Source organism: Copadichromis virginalis, linkage group LG12 (assembly GCF_057382275.1).
Source record: "Copadichromis virginalis isolate Kocher_CV1m ecotype Utaka linkage group LG12, C_Virginalis_male_GT1.1, whole genome shotgun sequence".
Taxonomy (NCBI): domain Eukaryota; kingdom Metazoa; phylum Chordata; class Actinopteri; order Cichliformes; family Cichlidae; genus Copadichromis; species Copadichromis virginalis.
The window spans coordinates 15,142,994-15,161,134 of NC_140629.1; the positions used below are offsets into that span (position 1 = coordinate 15,142,994).

At 43.4% G+C, this 18,141-nt stretch overlaps 1 protein-coding gene across 3 annotated transcripts in view; it reads left to right on the plus strand.

Moving 5' to 3' along the window:
- Positions 1 to 18,141, plus strand: part of LOC146696660 (4-hydroxyphenylpyruvate dioxygenase-like) — a 58,029-nt gene that overhangs the window by 39,130 nt on the left and 758 nt on the right. The window contains exons 1-13 of one of the 3 annotated variants that reach the window (XM_085474892.1): positions 10,736 to 10,959; positions 11,120 to 11,146; positions 11,280 to 11,342; positions 11,583 to 11,687; positions 11,881 to 11,923; positions 12,349 to 12,431; positions 12,520 to 12,609; positions 12,724 to 12,827; positions 12,939 to 13,016; positions 17,161 to 17,323; positions 17,456 to 17,527; positions 17,616 to 17,738; positions 17,966 to 18,082. In XM_085474892.1, the coding sequence (XP_085331018.1) occupies positions 10,957 to 10,959; positions 11,120 to 11,146; positions 11,280 to 11,342; positions 11,583 to 11,687; positions 11,881 to 11,923; positions 12,349 to 12,431; positions 12,520 to 12,609; positions 12,724 to 12,827; positions 12,939 to 13,016; positions 17,161 to 17,323; positions 17,456 to 17,527; positions 17,616 to 17,738; positions 17,966 to 18,082 (1,071 nt within the window). In that variant the 5' untranslated portion in view covers positions 10,736 to 10,956. Of the gene's footprint in view, positions 1 to 10,735; positions 10,960 to 11,119; positions 11,147 to 11,279; positions 11,343 to 11,582; positions 11,688 to 11,880; positions 11,924 to 12,348; positions 12,432 to 12,519; positions 12,610 to 12,723; positions 12,828 to 12,938; positions 13,017 to 17,160; positions 17,324 to 17,455; positions 17,528 to 17,615; positions 17,739 to 17,965; positions 18,083 to 18,141 lie in introns of those variants that run through there. The other 2 variants (XM_085474890.1, XM_085474891.1) reach the window with 2 other exon arrangements.

Here is an 18,141-nt window from a genome sequence, read left to right on the forward strand (position 1 = left end):
GTTATTATTGAGATCAGTTGGCCTGACAGCCTGTCTGATGCTTCACTTTGAGATAACTCACCCTGAATACCAGCTGACCAAAGCACACTGGGAACACCGCAAACACAAAAACAACAGTTGCACATAAATGTTCTCTGTGTTCCTGTGTGGGCTGTGTGACCTGTTTGTGTGTTCAGGGATGTTTGGACGTGGGCGTCGCAGCGCGCCTAAAGTATTCTTAAAGGGAGTTCAAGCATGTTGGTCTGCTGCCCCTGTTATAATGTTGTTTTCCTGGTCAGGAGGCATGAAGTTTAAATCAAATCAAATCACTTTTTATTGTCACATCACATGTGCAGGCACACTGGCACAGCACATGCGAGTGAAATTCTTGTGTGCGAGCCCCACAAGCAACAGAGATGTGCAAACACAACAACACAAACGAGCAAAATACAAGAATGGCCAACCTGAAACTAATAAATATATGTACAATATATAATAGTGTATGCATTTCTGGATGTGTATACTAAATATTTTCCTACGTGTGTGTGTGTGTGTGTGTGTGTGTGTGTGTGTGTGTGTGTGTGTGTGTGTGTGTGTGTGTGTGCACAAGTATTGTTTGTCCCAAACAATAGCTGCTATATTGTGTCAACCAATCGCACGCTCTGATAGATAAATACATGCTTTTCATTATTCAGCCAGTTTTATCATTTAAATATGGGTTGCTGAATCAATGAATCCCTGAATGATGGGTCTTATCTAGATCAAATGAGACCTCATAGCTTCAGAATGATAGTTAAGAAATCAACACAAACGCAGCTGCGCAGCTCCCAGCTCAGAAATAAAGCTGGAGATATGTTTTTGTGTTATCCACCTGAATGAATGTGTAATCACACCAGCCACACAATCAGTCTGCAGCTCCACACTTACAGCGAAACACACTAAAGCGTCTCACACAGGTGCCAGTTTCTGAGTGCTGTCATCAGTGTGAGCTGCCACACCCAAATGGGACATCTGAACCAAAGCACAACTGCTCCCCTTTCCTTAGATCTCCCTGCTGTTCCATCCCACCCAAGCAGCAACAAATGCACCCCACACTGTGTGTGTGAGTGCGTTCATATGCACATGTAAACAGAGACCTGACACATAGCACGGGCTGTCAACGCTAACCCTACTTTCTCTGTACTGTTCATCCACCTGCTGACTATAATGCACACAATCAGCTCCCCATTCTTCAAATCACACACGAAACAGTCAGCACTAGGGATGACTCTATACAGTAGAGCTATCCGCACAGAGAACACAGCACTGAGGGGGGGGAATTAGGAAGCCGGTGAGAGGGAAAAAAAAATTGTATTCTGGAGGATCCGCATGACCTCTGAGAGTCCCTCGCCTTTTTGTTTTGTCTGTCAATCCTACAAATCTGGAGCACAATGGAGCTAGTGAAGCCCGAAAAATAGAGAGTGGGAGGGGGTGGTGAGGTGTGGGCTGCGATTGCTCCTGTGTGTGTGTGTGTGTGTGTGTGTGTGTGTGTGTGTGTGTCTGTCTGTCTGTCTGTCTGTCTGTCTGTCTGTCTGTCTGTCTGTCCAAGAGGAGGAGGGTGAGTGTTTGCAACAGTCCTCTCCACATTTCTGGAATCAGCTGTTATTTTTCTACGAGTTTTTACTCCAAGCAGTGAGAGTCTCAAATGAACTTCGAATTTTGAAGCTTTTCACACATTTTGTATTTATGTATATATATTTAAATTTGATTTACTTTTCACTCTGGGCAATTTCTCATGCTTCCACTCCCTACCCAGAGTTTTTAATCCAATTTAATGACAGTTGTGAGGGCGCATGCTTTTATCTGTTGGATTTGATCAAATCAGTCGCACACCTATAATAAAATCTACTAGAATGATACAACTTTGATAAATATTCATGTTTTAAAGGCATTCAAAGAATAAATGAGCATAAAATCCTAACATTTTATCGCTGTTTTTTCTGACATTCACAAATAATTTAAAAGGTGTGCAGAAGGATGACTAACTAGATGTGACAGTCTTATTTCTATATGACTCATTTCATTAAGAGCTCACTTGAAGGAAGTTACAACAAGGAGAACAGCATAATTCAGTTGGACCCAGCAGCAGTTAGTTCATAAAACCGACTGGAAGCAGGCAGAAGCAGTGAAAAATACTCCGTAGTGTTTGTTTCTCCCAGCCTCAGAGCTTTAAATAAAAGATGAGATGTTTACGAGCGTGGAACCGCAGTTGTCCAAACTTTGCAGATGTTTCTTGAATACATTTTGTTGACTCTTGTTTTCAGGCTCGTTTGTTTTGTGCCTTTGCTTAAATAATCTCGAAAACAATCAGAAACATGACGGTAAGTGGAGGAACTTTGTTTTTATCCCCGGTGAGGGTTTGACAGCTTTGTGATGAGAAACTGTCCTCAGGATTAAGGCTTATTTTGTGACATGTCTGAGTCGAGTATGAGACCAGCACCAGTCTAGACAGCAGGCCCCCTGATCCACCAAAACAAGTTAGTCCAACCTGACACTGAAACATGGGAAGCTCCAGCCCCCCCATGCCCCCACGACTCCCACCCATTACCACCTTCTAATACTAGGTTTCAATGCTGGGGCACATACCTTTGTTTATGCCTTTTCTCATTTATTTAACACTTCCACTCCAACAGTGTGACATCCTGTCAAATAAAAACCTGCTTCCTATATCATAGAAACTGTTAGCTCAAAGACAAAATTACAAAGCTACCACTCTAAACATGCTGTCACTTTAATGCTGACCATTAAAGTGATGGTAATGAAAATAATTACTAGGCTTAGCATTTATGTAAACACGGGATAATAGATGTTAGACTAAAACTTAGTGAAAGTGTTCACATGTCTCGCAGCATTTATCCTCAGATCTTTTGGAAGGTTTTTTTCTTTAAAGAAAACATAGCTCTAATTTTTTCTGCATTCACAGCTGTATTTATCTCCATATCTCTTTCCTTCTTTTTGAAAGCGTGCTGATAGCAACGGCTGGTATTGCACAGACCTCGGAAAAAGAGTCAGATTACCCCGAATCTTATCCAAACGCTCTCACGAATAATGAGGTATAACATGTCTAATCGTACCTCACACAAGGGGCCGCCTGAGAACAGCTCCAATACACACCAGCGACAACTGTAAATTGCTACCACGTCTGCCCAGGGATCGCTATTGAAATCAGCTTCTCTCAGTAATCTGTCTAGTTTAACCTGAAAGTGGCCCCCTCGCTTTAATTGTCCAAATCCTGAGAACAACGGCCCAGAAAAATACAGCATTTACATGAGACTGGTGTTTTCAGTGTAATGTTGTTATCTTTTGGCACATTTCAAGAGGTGGTTAGGAAACCAGGGTTTACAAATGGATCTCCTCCAACGCCACCTTCTTGCCATTGTTATTCATATCGGCTCAGGGACATGTTCACGCCACCCGATTGGATCTGAGCGAGTGAATGAGAGGTTTTTATTCAACTATGAAAATGTGTGATTTATCTTTCTTCCTATCATAGGAAATATTGCCTAACAGACCTGAAAACTGTTTCATCCACCGATGCATATTTCCTAGGGAAGACCAGACCTGCTGCACTGTGCATCATAATGAGCTGTGCCGCTGGTGGATATCGTTAGGGGCGAGATGCTGCTTCCGAGGGCAGCGTGGTTTGGCCAGACCTGAATGTGCTGGGCCCTCGCCCCCTCCGGATATGGTCGCTCAGGACTCATCGTCCCTGAAACACAAAGGTCCTCTTCACATCTTTCTCTATCCCGTCCACTGTGAAAGGCCTGCTTTAAGGGGCACTGCTCCTGTGCCTGCTTCGCAGCTAAATACATCTCCTGTCACTGGCTGGTCCCAGTGCCAGTTCAGCTGCTGGAAGCACTCAGGTGCTCAGGTCTCCAGTAACCACTTGCACACGGCTTGCTAATAAAAAAAAAAAAAAAACATGAGTTGATTTTTCTACAAATCAGAATCACAGAATTTCCTTTTATAGTTTGACGGGTCCTATGTGAAAAAAATCCACTATCAAAATCTATTGAAATGTGTGTACACTCCAAATTTAGAGCACAATCACTACCAATTATGCAAATGGAGGAACACTCTTAGCTAGAGGAACAGGGAGAAGCAGTTCAAAACTATTCAGCAAGTACTGCATAGGTAAATAGCCACAAAATTACAACACAATTTAAGACGTGTAAGGATTATGAAGTGATAGAGCATATTTCTCATGTGCAAAATCATGTTGGCAGCAAGAACAGGAAGTTTGCAGCATGGCCAGATGACCATGACATGACCAGACTTTGCCATCTGCAGCGACCAGTTGGAGGGGATGGGACGGAGTGCAGTCATAAACAACAAGAGTATTAGTTTACTCAGCTTTATTTAAATTCAGCTTCAAGTGACGATGAAGCTATTCTACAAAGGTGCCCCTGGACAAGAGTAGTGACAGAGTTAAGGAGCTGCAGTGGCAGTGTTTCCGGGTAATCCATTGATGTGCACAGGGATTGTATTTTGGGTTTTTTTTTTATTTTCCAGACTTACATGGTCCCATCACATGTGGTTTCAGGTGAAGCTAACACAAAGAGTGACATTGTCATTAGTGGGTGTTAGCTGCAAATATAAGCAGATTTTCTTCAATCTTCTTATTACTGCCTACTCGTACATCTTCCACTCAGCTTCCACTGGCCTTCCTAAATACGCTTTATATACCACTTATACCAGAACACAACAGACCTTTAGTTAGACCAGATTTGCCAAATGATGTCATTGTTTGCGTTGATGTCTATTGAGGCAAGAGTGAACAGGTGTGGTTTGCTGCGCATGAAAGGAGTCCCTTCCACTCCTTCCAATCCTGGATCTAGTGGAACAGATCTTTTCCTCATGGAGGTGTAGTCAGAATAATTTGGGTCAATGCTGCTGGCTCAATATGACATCCAAATCATTACAGGGTATGGATGAACCACACAAGAAGTCATCAGACACAATGTTGATAAAAATCTCTGGCCAGACCAACACCGGTGACAAGGTGTCGACAAAGAAGATGAGAACTTGTTGGTTAACTCCAAGCAGTTTTTTTAGTAAATTGTCCTTTCTCTGCACATAATTTTACGTAGAATACTGTACAAAATCGTCATATCTGGATATTACGTTATAGTGCCTTAATGGAGTACCCAGACTTTTCACATTAAACCTTTCCTGACTGTACTTACCTAAAAATCTCCAAGCAATAACCAGTATCACTCAGCCAGACAGCTGCCCGGTGGATTCAAACCTAGGGTCTTACCACTACACCACTCTGACACCTTAAAAATATATTATCATAAGTACTCATTTAGCCATTCAGTAAAAGCATACAGTTTATGTTATTTCACCACTGCTTCCACTTACACCAAAATATAAAACTGCTTAATTTCTTGTCTGCTAAGCTGTGTTCATCTGAGCCCAAATACATGAACTCCTGCCATCTGTTGGTCAAAGTGTAGAATCACCAAAACACAGGCCATGACCGTTATAGTTTTAACTGAAAGTTCTCAAGTACTAATTTAATGATGATTATAGGGTAGGGCTTTTTTAAGCCTTTACTGAAACTGACCTACACATATAGGGTGTACAATTAAAGGCACGCATGAATGTTGCTCCTTGTGTCCTGGTCAAGGGATCCGCTCATAATTCAATAAACATTATGTGTGAAGTGAGTGATTGTTGATCTTCATTATTATATTTAAATTCACTTGTCAAGGCTATTAATTATAGTGGAAAATCCAGTTTTTGGACGTGTACTGACATTAAAACTGAGACTTCAAAGAAAGTTGTTTAATTTATTTTACACAGATGAAAAGTGAACAAGCAAAAGTGAACAAACACATACAGTGTATGAATTTAAAGTGTTCAAACGGTTCATGGCCAGCATTGGAGGAGAAGCCACAAGTAGTAGTAGTATATTATCTTTACCTGCAGATATCAACAGTCCTGTCTGCTGTAAGTAATCTCACCACCAGAGGGCGGAACAGTTCTAAAGCAGACCCTGAAACCAAAGCTGGTGCATGAAAGTAAGCATTATTTCAAACAAGCAGCACTTTATAATATGGCCCGGATCTAAAATAAAAGTACACTGACAATTATTTGAAGAAGAGTATAACGGTCACAAAAATCTCTGGTCAGAGCAACATGATGTCCACAAAGATGCAAATGTAAGGTACTTTTTAAAAACTGAACTACATCATTTTTGTGGTTAACTTGTCCTCTCATTGTATGTAATTTTCTCCTTACCACAGTACTTCACTGTAAATTAGGTGCGGTGATTTACTGAAATGTGGAAAATGAAAATACAGTATATGCAAAAAAAGAGTCTGTACAATGTAAACTTTTTACATGTTTGACATGTAGCCCCACCATCTTGAACACAGTGGTCATTCCATCTATTCGAGTTTTTTGTATGTGACTAGAGAACGGCTTCATACGTAGTAAACCTTACAGGTTACTCTTAATATAAAGATCACAAAGCTCCTATGGCTTGAAGGAGCTATATCATATCAAGCCTCATTTCCTGAAATGAAGTCAGGCCTCTTACACATTAAAACATACATAAATATGCTCATTTATTCCAGATATTGTCACAATTACATCTGGTCACCAGATAAGTTGTGCAGCCCTCCCATCTCCAGACAGTTGACAATGACAACAACAGCAGCTGGTTGTAAGCTAGCATAATGGCAGCTAATATTTGGCTCGAATGTCCAAGAAATTATCTCTGATAAAGGTGTCCAAATAAGAAAAATGTTAGCTCCACCTCAGACAGTTAACTAACAGTAGCAAACAGCAGCATTTACCAACAAAAAAGTCCAGGATGTCTTCAGCAACTCACCTCAGTTTCACAACTCGTATCAGACTCCCTTCACAACATTTTACAGCCTCCTCCAGAGTAGAGGTAGATACATACTGACAGCTGAGGTAAACAGCAGCCTGAGAGCGTACACTCACTACACATGAACATGTTTGTCCTACAGCAGCCACTGTAGCTAAGATTATCCACGTGTCCCAAAACGTCGGCTGCATCCTTCAGAGTCCGCATTTGAAGGCCGATTACGTCACAGCCAGGCGACGAAGACTGTCCCAATTCGTCGAATCCTTCAAATGCGGCCGACAAATGCATCCTTCATTTCCCCGAATTTGAAGGATGGGTCGGCTGTGTCCCAACTGGGGGTCTGCACGCTTGAACTACGCGTACTACGCGTACTACGCGTACTATATCTGTGTCCCAAAACAACGGCTGCATCCTCCGGAGGCCGCATTTGAAGGCCGATTACGTCACAGCCAGGCGACGAAGGCTGTCCCAATTCGTCGACTCCTTCAAATGCGGCCGACAAATGTGTCCTTCATTTCCCCGAATTTGAAGGATGGGTCGGGTGTGTCCTTCGTGGCCCACCATATCCCAGAATTCATAGCGCGGCCCAGCCAAATTTCAGCTGCCAACAATGGCGGCCGCTACTGAGTTTTAAAATTAATGTTGTTAATCTTTCTGGGTCACAAAATAAACATTTAACATATTTTCACGGTCGAGAATTTATGCAAGTGTCCTGTTATATTTTAGATAGCAAGGAGCAGACGGCCGAGTTTATTAAACTCCACCGACACAGCGGTGACCCAAATCTGAAGGCTAGACCGTCCCATTTCACAGCCTTGCACTTCCGGCCTTCTCAGCCTTCGAAGGCCGGGTCCTACCGAAGGATGCAGCCGACGTTTTGGAACACAGCTGACATCTACTGACATCTAGTGTGGATACGTACTGTACCTTTAAGTGATAGTATGAATTTTTGGAGGCTCTGTAAAAAGGCAGCTTACTTTCCCCAAGTTTTTGTTTTGTTTGTTGTACTTTTTGAATGAGGCTTTTATTTTAGCCCTCAAAAGTAACGCGTGTTTATAATGTAAAGTGAGGAAAAACTGTTTTTTGACTAAAATACACTGAAGTTATTCAGTTCTTCAAATTTCTGACCAATATTTTTAGGTGATTTAAATCCACAATTTCACAAAAGTTACTTTGAAACTTTATTTTAAATCTGGGGACATTACACCCTTAATGACAGGCCGTATTATGGAGTGCTATCTTTATATATTTTATAGCCCAACTCTGTTCTGTGTTAAAATATTTTGAGGAATGCAGACATCATGGTTTGGATCCTTGCATAGTTTCTCCTCTAAAGAAGTTCAGAAATAGTTCACATTCCCAAAAAGGTTTTTGTTGAAACTGCTACAGCTGTGTAACTGTAGGATAAATGATGACACAGAAGTGTTTGAGCTGATTCTGATCTAAGTAGGATATCTCCTTTGAAGCTTTCAGAAGATGCTTTATTATTTTAACAGTCATGGTTACAGATTTCACTCAGATTTCATTATACAGTGCTGCAGTGGTATAACAGGTTAAAGGTAACAGACAGTAGCAGTAACATTTGTGCTGCATGAATGAATACGATTTTGATGAGTCATTTTCCCGGTTTAGCCTTTGCCTGGATGGACCTTTTACGCTGATGCATTTGGGGCCGAGCTGGGGGGAGAGGTTTGTGGCTCTGGCAGGCTCTGTTTCCTAATAAAGAAAGAACTGGGTCTTTAGGAGGAAATCGAGAGCACTCACACTTAAAGGAGCTCAGTGTCTCTGATTTGGCACGTGGGCCAATCACGACAGGAGGACAGGTTTTAGGGATGATGGTGGTCATGGTCCGAGTCAGGACCCTTCCTCTTCTGGACCCCATAGAAGGAGCTGGTGAAGGTTTCTGCTTCTTGTCTGGACTTTTGCTCTCCTGTTCTTTGGACTGTGCCTGTTGCTGACTGTTGGCCTGCCAGCTTTGCATCTTAGACTCCAAGTCTTTCAGAGCCTGGTCAGTGTAGGCCTGCAGTTCAGTGCGCACCCCTGAAATCTGAACTTGAAACTCATCCTTTAAGGCCTTTGTTCTGGCCTCGAGCTTTTCCTCAAACGTTGTACACATCTCCTCCTCCTCCTTCAGACAGATCTCATTTTTGCGCTCATGTTTCAGCACTTGTTTTCCCTCTTCACCACTCGCCTCCTCACCATCAGCTTCGACGCTCACCTGTGCGAGCTCCATTTCTTTGACTTTTTGCACTAGCTCCAGTATGCTGCTCTTTGGGAGTCGCACACCCACTTGTGATCTGATCTGGTGACGTACCTGTTGGAAAACAGACTGCATCTTTCTTTGCGACTCCTTTTCTGCAGGTGCATTGTCCTCCAAACACTTATCATCTGGATTGAGAGAACAGGCATGCTCCTCTGCTGCAGCAGCATTGTTCTGTGGTTGCTCCTGTTGCTCCTGTTGTTCACTGTTCACCAGTATTTCTGGATTTTTCTCAGAGAAAGAATCACTCATTGTTATTTTCAGGCTTGTCCGCCTCCTTTGAACTGAGCTACTATAATAATTCGAGGAGCGCAACTCGGTTGAACAGCACATACTCTACCCCTCCCATGTCACACTATTAAATCATGCAATAGTAGTAGTTGTGTAATGCAGCTACAATTATTTGATCACGCGTGTTATGTTCCTTGGTCTGCATGTGTGTCGCTGCATCCCTTGACAACATTAAGCCTCTTGGTAACAGCATGAAAAACAACGATCTTCGGGGACAGCTGGAACACTGAGGGCTGGCTTTGAGTTTCTCATTAGTGATTAGTGAGCTGTTACTGGAAAATAGAGCTTCAACAGATGACTAACAAATCTGCTGTTTGACAGACGATTAGACTAGATATGTTCCTCTGTGAAATACACGAGGATGACATGCATTTAATTATAGTGCTTGTGTGCACGTCTGTGTACTATACACACTCTGAATGTAGCTTTTTTGCATTGACAGGTTGCTCTTTGCTTCTTTGGGCCATTTAGTTGATGTTTAGTGCAGAGAAACCTCAGCTGTGCTGTTTGTGCTCGGGGTCACAGGCTCAACAGCTCATCTGGATGCAGTGCAGGATTTAGGGATAACTGACAGGATCTATCATACATGCACCGCATTTGTAGTTCTTTCAGCAGGATCCTTTAGATTTGATGCAGGATACTTGAATGCGATTGGTTCTGCCTTTAAGAGCTGTTTTGTCTGCTCTTCACACTGAGGCCCGTCGATTTGTATCATATGGAGTCTTTAATCTCATTAAAACATCCTCTATTTTTTCATTATCTTTTCTTTTCTTTTGTGATGAACATTGTCATATAATAAACTTGCACAGTCTGACTCATTCCTATGCAGGTCCCATTTGCTCTGAGATCATTTGCACCTTCTGTGAAAACATTACATGCACCACGACTGAGTTCGGGTCAATTAGATTTTTAATGATAATGAAATAGTTTTAAGATCAGTAGAAAACTGCACGTGAAGGAGGATGATTGATGGGATGGGGGGTTGAGGGTATTTTCAAGCACATGAGGGTTCACTCAGCATAAACCCTTTGAGCCAATGAGAGTTCGGGATGCGTGAGCCTCCTCTTGCCGCTAAACACTAACATATGTTCCTAGGTCCTTCTTGTCCTAAAAAAATGCAGTTGTAATTCAAAACCTGTGTGGACAATTCGTTTTTGTGTTTCCTTTTTTGAAGAATAATGTTTGGATGCAAAAACGCATTCTCATACAGAGCAACTCACAACACAAGCAAAATTACATTTTCTGCACATCTCTGGATGGGTCTAGCCGTCGTCTCTCATACTGAGCAGCATCAGTCAGTGAATAAGGTGATAATGAGTTTTGTTTTTGTTTCTTTTAATGACATCTTTAAAGTTTTGAAGGGATTTTTCCCCCAAGTAATCATTGCATAACAGCAAAAGTGCACAAAGCATCAGCACGCTCTCCTCCTCCAATCTCTCCACCCCATTGGTGGGAGTGGGTTTAAACACTTCCTGCCCGGCTTTTAAATTCAGACGTTCACCACAGATTTCATTCGGACTGTCAGGTCTCATCACCTCCAGCAAAGATGGTGAGTTGCTCTTCGCTGATGAATCCTCTCAAATGGCTTCTTTCTCCTATCTCAGGTCGCTCTGAGAATTTGTGTTTGCATGGAGATAATATTGGTTATGCCAAAAAAGCAGTTCTTTTTCTGTAAGTAGTAAGTTTTGGTGTGTTACTTTTAATTGCAGACAACATACACAGACAAAGGCGAGAAGGTAAATAACTGATTCGTGTGTGTTGCACTGCAGAGATGATTTAATCATTGACTGCAAGCTGGTTTTGGTATTATTAGATTTTTTTTTAAACTTGCATATGTGACTGATTTTTGTTATTTCTTTTTGTCTTCAGCATGAGCAGGGCAGATTCCTCTGCTTTGATCACTTAACATTCTGGGTTGGAAATGCAAAGCAGGTAAGTTAGTTCCAGCTTTCTACTTTTCTTTTAGCTGTTTTATTGGTCATCCAAAGAGGTGGAGGGAACGCAGCACACAGAACACTCATTTTCCCACCTCCCAGAACCCCTGCTGCACAAACACCATCAAAATTCGTCACCAGGAGATGGCGCTAAAGCCAGTCTGCTGCAAACATGCCCAGTTTCAGCAGACTGTGAATCGGTTCCCTCTTTGCTCACGTTTTTGTTTGTCTCCAACAGGCTGCATCGTATTACTGCAACAAGCTTGGATTTGAGCCTGTGGCTTACCAAGGTTTGGAGACGGGCAGTCGTGAAGTGGTGTCACATGTAGTCAAACAAGGCAAGGTAAAGAGCACTCAGTGCCCGCAGCCCACAAGAGGGGAAATCAGTTTAAAGCACCTAAAAATGTTTTCTTACAATGTGTAGATTTGTTGAGTGATGTTAATTGTAACAAAATACACCTAGACTCAAGTGAAAGCTAAAGATGCACAGAGGCAGGAGTTTAATCATGTCGATGTGTTCACTCTGTATTTCACAGATCATTTACGTGTTCTCATCCGCCCTCAATCCTGGAAACAAAGGTACAGCACTGATAAGGAGCTGGGTTCCTGTAGTGGTCACAATTACTTTTGACTTTAACAGGTTCATTTGTAACATGTCTACACTTCTGTTACATTTTTAGATATATATACTACTATACTATTTTGTGCATTCTTTCTTTTGCCAGACTTTTTGCAGTTCCATGTCTATAAAATATATTTAGACTAGTCTGTGGTAAGAATATCGGTGCCATGACTGACCCCTATGATCAATTTGAATAAGCAAGGAAAGAAGAAATTGTTGAAAACATATTATCTTGATATGCTTTGGTGAAAGTCCCACTCGAAACAATCCCTTTTAGTACACATTCATTATAAATCACAAAAATGTAAAAGAGTTTTAAGAAACCTGTGAATCATATGTTCATTTAAGCTGAAGAAAATGTCTGTTCTTGTCATGTTTTCAGAGATGGGGGATCATTTGGTTAAGCATGGGGACGGAGTGAAGGACATTGCATTTACAGTGGAGGACTGTGACTTTCTCGTGCAGGTAATGGTTCAGCTTTTATTTTACAGATGCATCATGTTAGTAACTGAAAAAGCTATTGCTTCCATAATTAACATTATTTCCCAAACAGAAAGCCCGGGCGCGAGGGGCAGTCATTATAAAGGAACCCTACACTCTGGAGGACAAATATGGTAAAGTCAGGCTGGCTGTGCTGCAAACTGTAAGTGTTGTATATTTATAGTGAATATTTTAGATACCATGATTCAGGGATTTATGAAAAAAGTTGGAAACATCAGAAAATCCAGGATTTTGGATTTGCTTTTGTTTCCTTCAGTATGGTGACACCACTCACACATTTGTGGAGAGGACAGGATACAGTGGATTGTTTCTGCCTGGGTTCCATCCTCCTCTGTTCAAGGACCCCTTACTCGACAAACTGTGAGTAAAGAGAAATTATTCCGGATGTGATGTTTTTGTAAACTGATAATGTGTATTTCTGTCTGAATCACAGCTGACTGAATTATTTGTTTGTTTTTCCCCTCCGTGCAGCCCAAGTGGAAACCTGGACTTTATCGATCACGTTGTAGGAAACCAACCAGATGATGAGATGGTTTCAGCAGTGGAATGGTGAGGACTTGCAGCTAGTTCTTGTAGAGAGTGTGAAATAGCAATGTACCATATAAATACAACTAAAAGCCTCTGTGTTGGGACGAAAAAAACTGCAGAAGATGTAGGGAGGCTTGAATATTTCCTAGAATATTTCTTTGTTTTTAGTTGGTTAGGTTTAGAAAAAGATTGTGCTTCGGGTTAAAATATGCCCCGTCAGTTATCCACATCTAAGAGGGTTTGTCGAGCAAAAATCCTCGAAGGCCAACTTTTGCCATGTGTTCTGCAGAAACACAAGCCAGAGGGTGAATGAGGGGCGGAGTTAAAGGGTGTCTGATTCTTACATAACTCAGTTTTTTTGGCATGACTTGGGATCAGCATGACTTTGCATTAAGTGGGCTTTCCACATCTGGATCTTGTTTTGTTTTTGTTTTTTTTACTGCATTGTTGGAAGTAAGGCAGTTCTCTAAATGAGCAAGCTCATTGGTTTAACCTCTGAAGAGGCGTGTTACACTGGCTGGCGGTTTTCAGATGTGAAGAACCAATTTTTTTCTGGCTCATAAAAATGTCAGTCACTGATGTTTTTACAGGCCAAAAATGTAACCCCTCAAATTTAGTTAATGTGGTGTCTGTGGTGTATGAAGCCCAGGGTATCACTATAAATGTAAATTGCATTAATATGTACATTGCTTTTGCAGCTCTGGTTCTTTTAATATAATATATGAGGCTATATTTCTCTCTCTCTCACTCTCTCTCCATATATATATATATATATGTGTATATATATATATATATATATATATATATAACAAGAAGGCATCGGTGGGCAAGAGACGAAAACAGGGCGTTGTTGGAATGCTACTACGCAAGTAACCCCGGCGGAAGGGGCTACATGAATAGGATGAGGGACCTATGGATTCTTCGATACCCAACATCCACAATGACGGCGAAACAACTAGTAGCTCAGTGTTCCAACATTCGAAAGAAGGGACTGCTCTCACAGCTAGAGATTGACGAGGTACAACACAAATGCTACAGCAAGGAGGAGTCAGGACGCCAGGTCAGGGGGGCGATATCATCACCCCCACCCGAGATTGGGTACATAGCCCCAAGTGCGATAGGAGAAGGATCGTTGAGTGCGAGAGGAACTGACCTGAAAAATAGGATCATGGCCAAGCTTGAAACCTGGATCCCCCGTAGCCGGTTACCAAGATTACGTGAAGTACCCTCAGAAGGTCTGCTAGATGATGTTAATGCAGCACTACGGGCAATACCTACAACCACGATTACCGACACTAACAAGCTGATCTACAATACGGCAGCAGTGATCAGTGAGATGCTTGGCTACAAGTTGAACAGCGACAAGGGGCAGTACCCTCCATGGAGAAGGAGGCTAGAGGGCAAGATCAAAGTAGCACGGAGGGAGGTTAGCCAACTAACGGAGTTGCAGAAAGGTAAGACAAATAAGGTGCCCATGAAATACAGCAAGCTGTCCATACCTGAGGCCTTGGAAACTGCCAAGCAAAGACTCACAGCCTTGGCCAGCCGCTTGAGGAGGTACACCAGAGAGATAGAAGGCAGGAGAATAAACCAGCTGTTCTCCACAGAACCAGCAAAGGTGTACTCTCAGTGGCAAGGGAACAATAAGAGAACAGCACCACCAAGGCTGGAGACGGAGCAATACTGGAAGAGCATATGGGAGAAGGATGCAACCCATAACGGCAATGCTCAGTGGCTAGAGGATCTGAGGGCAGACCACAGCGACCTCCCTGAACAGGGTCCAGTAACCATCACAGTGGCAGATATCCAAGAAAGGGTCTCCAGTATGAAGAGTTGGACAGCACCAGGGCCCGACATGGTTCACGCCTACTGGCTGAAGAAGCTGACTGCACTCCACGAGCGTCTGGCAGCACAAATGAACCAGCTGCTAGTTAACGAGAGACACCCGGAATGGCTAACTGAAGGCCGGACGGTCCTGATCCCCAAGGACCCCAAGAAGGGACCGGTCCCCTCCAACTACCGACCAATAACCTGCCTCAGTACTACATGGAAGCTCCTGTCAGGCATCATATCGGCTAAGATGAACAGGCACATGGGTCAATACATGAGCGGGACACAGAAAGGAATTGGCAAGAATACCAGAGGCGCAAAACACCAGCTACTGGTAGACATAACAATCAGCCGAGACTGCAAGACCAGACTGACCAACCTGTGCACTGCCTGGATTGATTACAAGAAGGCCTATGACTCTATGCCCCACAGCTGGATACTGGAATGCCTAGAATTGTACAAGATCAATGGGACCCTAAGAGCCTTCATCAGGAACTCAATGGGGATGTGGCGTACAACACTAGAGGCCAACTCCAAGCCCATAGCACAAGTCACCATCAAGTGCGGGATCTACCAAGGAGATGCTCTGTCCCCACTGCTGTTCTGCATAGGCCTGAACCCCCTCAGTGAGATCATTAACAAGACTGGCTACGGATACCGACTACGGAACGGAGCAGTTGTCAGCCACCTCCTGTACATGGATGACATCAAGCTGTATGCCAAGAGTGAACGAGACATCGATTCACTGATCCACACTACCAGGCTATACAGCAATGACATTGGAATGTCGTTCGGACTGGAGAAGTGTAGTCGGATGGTAACAAAGAGAGGGAAGGTAGTCAGAACTGAGGGGATTGAACTACCAGAAGGCAACATTGCAGACATAGAGGACAGTTACAAGTACTTGGGGATCCCGCAGGCGAATGGGAACCATGAAGAGGCCGCTAGAAAGGCTGCAACCACCAAGTACCTGCAGAGGGTCAGGCAAGTCCTGAGGAGTCAGCTGAATGGTAAGAACAAGATCCGGGCCATCAACACGTACGCCCTGCCCGTGATCAGGTACCCTGCTGGGGTAATAGGCTGGCCAAAGGAGGAGATAGAAGCCACTGACATAAAGACAAGAAAGCTCCTTACCATGCATGGAGGGTTTCACCCCAAGTCCAGCACCCTGAGGCTGTACGCTAAGCGGAAGGAAGGGGGCCGGGGACTGGTGAGTGTCAGCACCACAGTCCAGGATGAGACAACGAACATCCAAGAATACATTGGGAAGATGGCCCCAACTGACCGAGTGCTCAGTGAATACCTCAGGCAGCAGAAACCCAAGAAAGAGGAGGGAGACGAGGAACCATCATGGAAGGACAGGCCCCTGCACGGTATGTACCACCGGCAGATAGAGGAGGTGGCTGATATCCAGAAATCCTACCAGTGGCTGGACAAAGCTGGACTGAAAGACAGCACAGAGGCACTAATCATGGCAGCACAAGAACAAGCTCTGAGTACAAGATCCATAGAGGCTGGGGTCTATCACACCAGGCAAGACCCCAGGTGCAGGCTGTGTAAAGATGCCCCAGAGACAATCCAGCACATAACAGCAGGGTGCAAGATGCTAGCAGGCAAGGCATACATGGAACGCCATAACCAAGTGGCCGGCATAGTGTACAGGAACATCTGTGCCGAGTATAACCTAGAAGTCCCGAGGTCAAAATGGGAGATGCCCCCAAGGGTGGTGGAGAATGACCGAGCTAAGATCCTGTGGGACTTCCAGATACAGACGGACAAAATGGTGGTGGCTAACCAACCGGACATAGTGGTGGTAGACAAACAGAAGAAGACGGCCGTAGTGATCGATGTAGCGGTTCCGAATGACAGCAATATCAGGAAGAAGGAACACGAGAAGCTGGAGAAATACCAAGGGCTCAGAGAAGAGCTCGAGAGGATGTGGAGGGTGAAGGTAACGGTGGTCCCCGTGGTAATCGGAGCACTAGGTGCGGTGACTCCCAAGCTAGGCGAGTGGCTCCAGCAGATCCCGGGAATAACATCGGAGATCTCTGTCCAGAAGAGCGCAGTCCTGGGAACAGCTAAGATACTGCGCAGGACCCTCAAGCTCCCAGGCCTCTGGTAGAGGACCCGAGCTTGAAGGATAAACCGCCCGCAGGGGCGCGCTGGGTGTTTTTATATATATATATATATATATATGTGTGTGTGTGTGTGTGTATTTTCTTTTGTTTGCCATGTGAAGAAACGTGTTTCTTTACTGTGCATATGACACTATGAGAGCAACTTCAAGAGTATTTGTGCCACAGTGGCTCCTAATCTGTGTTTCTTCATTTAACAGGTATCAGAGAAACCTTCTCTTTCACCGCTTCTGGTCCGTGGACGACAAGCAGCTTCAGACAGAATTCAGCGCCCTGCGCTCAATCGTCGTGGCAAACTACGAGGAGACCGTGAAAATGCCCATAAATGAGCCTGCGATGGGGAAGAGAAAGTCTCAAATCCAGGCATGTTGCTTACAGTTTATCTACTTTAATTAAACATCTGGGTTACCAGATTAAAACCAGAGTTGAAGTATTCAAATGAACAAACATTAACCATGTGGTATGTGGACTAATAAGAACATTATTGACTTACAGGAATATGTGGAGTACTATGGAGGTCCAGGAGTGCAGCATATCGCCATGAACACTTCAGATATCATTACTACAGTATGGCAACTAAAACACCCTGCTTACCTCTGCAACAGGCTGAGTTATAACAGCAGCTTAACTGTAATGTTAATTACCTTGTTTGCAGATCCGTAACCTGAAGGAGCGCGGGATGGAGTTCATGTCTGTGCCTGAGACCTACTACGACCAGCTGAGAGAGAAGCTGAAACACTCAAAGGTCAAAATCTCAGAGGACCTTGATGTCCTGCAGGTCAGAGCTAAAACCCTAAATTAACAAAGCTGAAAGAGTGATGATTTGTGATCCTTACGTAGCCAAACAGTGGCCTTTTTTAAATCGTAGAACATGTTGACTCAGTTCACTCTAATCATATTTTTTTAAAGACTAAAGGTGCATAAAACACATTTTGTCTTCATAATTAACCAAAAAAATCCCTTCAAATTGACAAAATATTGTTTTATGTCCTCACCGTTACCCAGGAACTAAAGATCTTGGTGGACTACGATGACAATGGCTACCTACTTCAAATCTTCACTAAGCCGGTCCAGGATCGCCCCACTGTGTTCTTGGAAGTCATTCAGAGACACAATCACCAGGTGAGGGCACCACTGGCTAAACAAGCAGTGGAAATGTACTCTACAGTATATTTAACATG